At 37.1% G+C, this 4,565-nt stretch overlaps 1 protein-coding gene across 1 annotated transcript; it reads right to left on the bottom strand.

The window, feature by feature from the left end:
* Positions 1-1,771: 1,771 nt before the first annotated feature.
* LOC143599324 (uncharacterized) lies at positions 1,772-3,894 on the bottom strand. Its single transcript, XM_077077311.1, has 3 exons — positions 3,602-3,894; positions 2,550-3,344; positions 1,772-1,842 (listed from the first exon to the last, which is right to left on the bottom strand). The coding sequence occupies exons 1-3, from the start codon at positions 3,878-3,880 to the stop codon at positions 1,780-1,782; spliced, it is 1,137 nt and encodes a 378-aa protein (XP_076933426.1). The 5' UTR covers positions 3,881-3,894; the 3' UTR covers positions 1,772-1,779.
* Positions 3,895-4,565: the final 671 nt, after the last annotated feature.

The following is a 4,565-nucleotide window of genomic DNA, read 5'->3' as shown; positions in this document are numbered from 1 at the left end:
ATGTCACGTCTGTATTAGGGATTTTACCTTTGTAACAGAATAATATGCACGTTAAATGTGATAGAGATGAGTAATAAGAAATAGAAAAAAGAAATTGCCTAGAATAACTAAATGATTGATTTGTGTACTAATTGTTAATTAAAAAATATAACTTAAACATCACCCTACACTTGCGATAATCTTCAACCCTTCACCCCAACGCCCCTTCACCCCTCCCACAACACATATATTTAGGACTTAGGAGTGAATTAGATTGTTAATACACACGTACGCGCACACACACTCACACATATATATGGATGATATTTTACAACCCCTCTCTAGTTGTAAACCTTTGAGAATCACCTCCACCACTAGATATATATGTATATGTGACTCGAGAACATGTATTAGTCATTAGAGATGTCATGCTTAATTCGTTTTATTTAAGGAGTTAAGGTGGAGGGTGTCGTCCGACTTACATCACGTCCAAACCTCAACCCTCCCAATGGATGGCAACCAGGTCTGCCATCATGTCGCACGTCTCTCTCCCACACTAACATCATAACCACATCAGTCTCCTCACCCCATTCCCTCCCACACACACCCTCCACCCTTGTTAGAGCAACTATGGTGTTATTTGGTTTCTTTTAACATAATATGTTATTGTTTTATTTTTTTTTTTTTGGGGGGGGACATGTGTCCTTGTAAAATGTCGTGTAAGTTCAGGGTAATCTAACAATACTATTAAAGCAATACATATTGTTCACGTGTCATTTAACTAGCATCTTCACATCATTTGTCCACATGTCATTCAACTAGCCTTTTCACATCAATGTTACATCATTGCCAAGTCATCTATTTCCTTTCCTATCTTGTATATTATTAAATCAAAAATGATGTTAATGATGGGAATCGAACCTGGCACAATCCCGAGATGGAAACTTAACAAATGCAACAATTGCCAACCAACCAAGGACTACTGATGTTCAATTAGTTGAAATACAAATCTAACAATACTATTAAATCAATACATATGCTCCTTCATTTCTCTTTCAACCCATTTAGAATATATCTACCCCCTGCTTTCTCTCCCTAGGAACCGTTAGAGGTGCACAAATCGGGTTTTTTCTAATACCCGGATTCGGGTATGGACCAGTTTCGGGAATGATCGGGTATTGGAAATTTGGGTATTGAGAGAAATCGGGTAGGGTTCGGGTAGGGTATTGAGGAGAAAAACTCAACCCTATGTACCCGGGTAGGGTATGATCGGGTTCGGGTACTGGAACCGGGTATGTGTCCGGGTACGACCGGGTATTAATACCGGTTTTGAATCAGTAATTTTTTTATACATTTTTAATTTGTTTAAAATTTAAATTTGCTTATTAATGTATAAAAATAATTAACTATATATCAACTTAATTACAAATTATTTACTTAGTAATATACATTTTACAAAAACTTAAACATAAAAGTTGTAAAGTAAACATAAAAATATACTATAAAAACATAAACAAAAAGTAACTTTTCTTTACATAGATGTCACGTCTGTATTAGGGATTTTACCTTTGTAACAGAATAATATGCACGTTAAATGTGATAGAGATGAGTAATAAGAAATAGAAAAAAGAAATTGCCTAGAATAACTAAATGATTGATTTGTGTACTAATTGTTAATTAAAAAATATAACTTAAACATCACCCTACACTTGCGATAATCTTCAACCCTTCACCCCAACGCCCCTTCACCCCTCCCACAACACATATATTTAGGACTACTAATAGACTGCTGTTAGTTAATTAGTTATTTATTACCTTTCGTGGCATCTTCCCGAGCATCTCCATCATTAAAGCAAGGTGGTCCTGTAATCATTCCAGATCACCAAATCACAATAATATCTAAGGGTGTTCATAAACTGTTGACGACCTATAAGCGTTGGGTTGCTTTACCATTTTGGCCACTAATGAAAGCCGAAAAACACTAAATCTAGCCATTTTCAGTTAACGGGCAGAAACATTAATATAGAGTCAGACAAGGCTGTCCAAAAATCTTGCGCTCGCTCAAAACTAACTTGTTTAAATATAGCGCAAATTTATATAGCGGTATGACATGTTTTAATAAAAACAAAATCATTGAAAATTCTAGTTTGGCTTGTTTAATAAGTAAGGCCCAAATTCTAATATATTTAAAGTATAACCCATTTCTTAGTATATACAAAATTACAAATTATGAATTCTGTAGTTTATAAATTATGGATTATGTTTATGTCATGAATATTACTTTTAGTTTCTATATATATCAATATGCGTGTAAAATATAAAAAATCAGCGATACGACTCAAGCTTTTGATGAGCCGAGCCAGCTCGGTTTGTAAACAAGCCAAGCCAGAGCCCACCCTGGCTCGGCTCGTTTACAGCCCTAAAGTCAGATACGACTAGACATAGCAATCGAGTAACTGGTGTATCCAACCCGAAAGATATTATCATATTAACCCATTCATAACTAAGCGTGTCGAAGTTGCTACTACCTCTAGACAAAAGATAATTTATTAAAACGAAATTCCAAATACCTCGTCTTGGCTAAAACTTTGTCCGGTTTTGGGGGCAAACATCATCTCACCAGTAGCAAGCTCAAACACGGTGCAACCAAACGACCACATATCGGCCGAATACGAGTACCCCGACTGCAATATAACTTCAGGTGCTCTATACTGCCTTGTTTGAATCTCATCCGCATACGGTCTGTTACCCCAGCACGCATTACCAAAATCCACAACTTTACACCTAAAATCAATCCCATCAAGACACCTGTCATCCTTTGTAACGGGCCGCACGCCTCCCAACGAAGCCCTTCTTGCAGTTATCCTAGCAGCCGCCTGTCTAGCCCTCTGCTTTAACTTCCTCTCAATAGCATTCACAACCAACCCACCACCATTATTCACACCCCCCTCGGGTTTGCTAACAATGGGGCATGTTTTAGACCGAACCAGGTCGTTTGAAGGGTTTATGGTGGAAACAAGAAGTATGTTCTCGGGCTTTAGGTCAGTGTGTATTATACCAAGTTGTCTGTGTATGTAATCTAGTGCGGTTAGTATGCATCTACAGATGTCTTTTACTTTGTTTAAGGGAAGGCCTTTGTAACGATTGTATTTGATTAGTTTGAGAATGCTGTCACCGAGAAGTTCGAAGACCATGCAGTAATGTTGACCGTTTGGGCCGGTGTGCTTGAAGTGGTCTAGTAATCGTATTACACATTTTCTGTTGTCGGGGTCGTGTTGGGTTAGTGCAGAAAGAATATTGATTTCATGGATGGCGGATTGAGCGAATTCGGGTGCGCTTTTCTGGATCTTGAGGGCGACGTATTTCTGCATCAGATATTGAGATTTAGGCATTGAATAATATTTAGTCTGCAAATAAATCCTAGAAGTAAGTAACATTGATATTAAGTTTACTAAATGTAGGGATTTTGTTGTTCATGTTCATTCATTAGTAATGAATGATTTCCCCTTTGGAAATAACGATAATTAAAATGTATTTGGAAATGTAGAGACAGGAGGAAGTTATATATATATATATATATATAAGTAAATTAGGTAAAGAAGAAAGAAGTAGAAAGAGTTACTAGTTGGGGGTGATAATAAGCAAGCCAAACGGTGGAGAAGTGGCCCCAGCCGAGCTTCCGTTGAGCGATGTAACGGCCGCCGGCGAAGGTATCGGCGACTCTGACGGCGTGGTACCCTCCTTTTCTGTATGAATCCATGCCTTCATCCTCATCCTCAGAAGAAGATCCAGATGACATTGTTGATTTTGATGGACTGAAATATGGAGTTGGGGGAAAGATATAATTATAATATAAAGTCAGAAGCAGAACGAACGAGTGTCTTGTGTTGTGTTTATTCATACACACACAGAGACACAGACAGATGCTCTCGGCAGGCATCATCAACTGACACCCAAGCTTTTAACAATCATCATCGGAGTTACTTTTAGTACGTGTTATTCTTCCACATTTTTACAGGGTGTATACAGAGATAACATGTATGTTAAAAGGGTGTGTGAATAATCATTGCCTTACTTTAACTTAAACCCACATCAATCATGTTACTTGTTACTAAGGGGGCTGTTTGGCAAGTGCTGGATCATTAAGTGCTGAATGATGAATAAGAGGTTTAAATGGTTAAGAGACTCTGAACCTGAACTAGTTAAAGTCTGTTTGATTGGACCTCTGAATAACTGTGTAACATGACTATCTTACCCCTCCTAACTATTTCGTGTTAATTTGTTTAGTTAGAGCTCTTTACATAAAGACCAAAACTTTTATTATAACAACCCAAAGTACATCTTAAAATCTAGTAGGAAACCTGTGCGATGCAACGAGGACGCAGTCGATATCGAGTCAGTTTGTGTATGTGAGAAAAATCGGAAAAAAATAAATAAATGATTCATACTAATGCCCTTCAAGGAAGTTTTTTTTTCCACTTTTTAACACATTTATTAGGGTGTTCATTGGTTCTATTATCGTATTCAGTTGTTTGAATTTGAAATATTTTTTAATCATAATCAAAATCCGAATTGAACTAAATTAG

The sequence above is a fragment of the Bidens hawaiensis genome, unplaced genomic scaffold, assembly GCF_021521415.1.
Source record: "Bidens hawaiensis isolate Kalapana, Puna unplaced genomic scaffold, B.hawaiensis_p1.1 tig00001920_1, whole genome shotgun sequence".
NCBI lineage: Eukaryota > Viridiplantae > Streptophyta > Magnoliopsida > Asterales > Asteraceae > Bidens > Bidens hawaiensis.
This window is presented reverse-complemented; position numbering and strand designations above follow the sequence as displayed.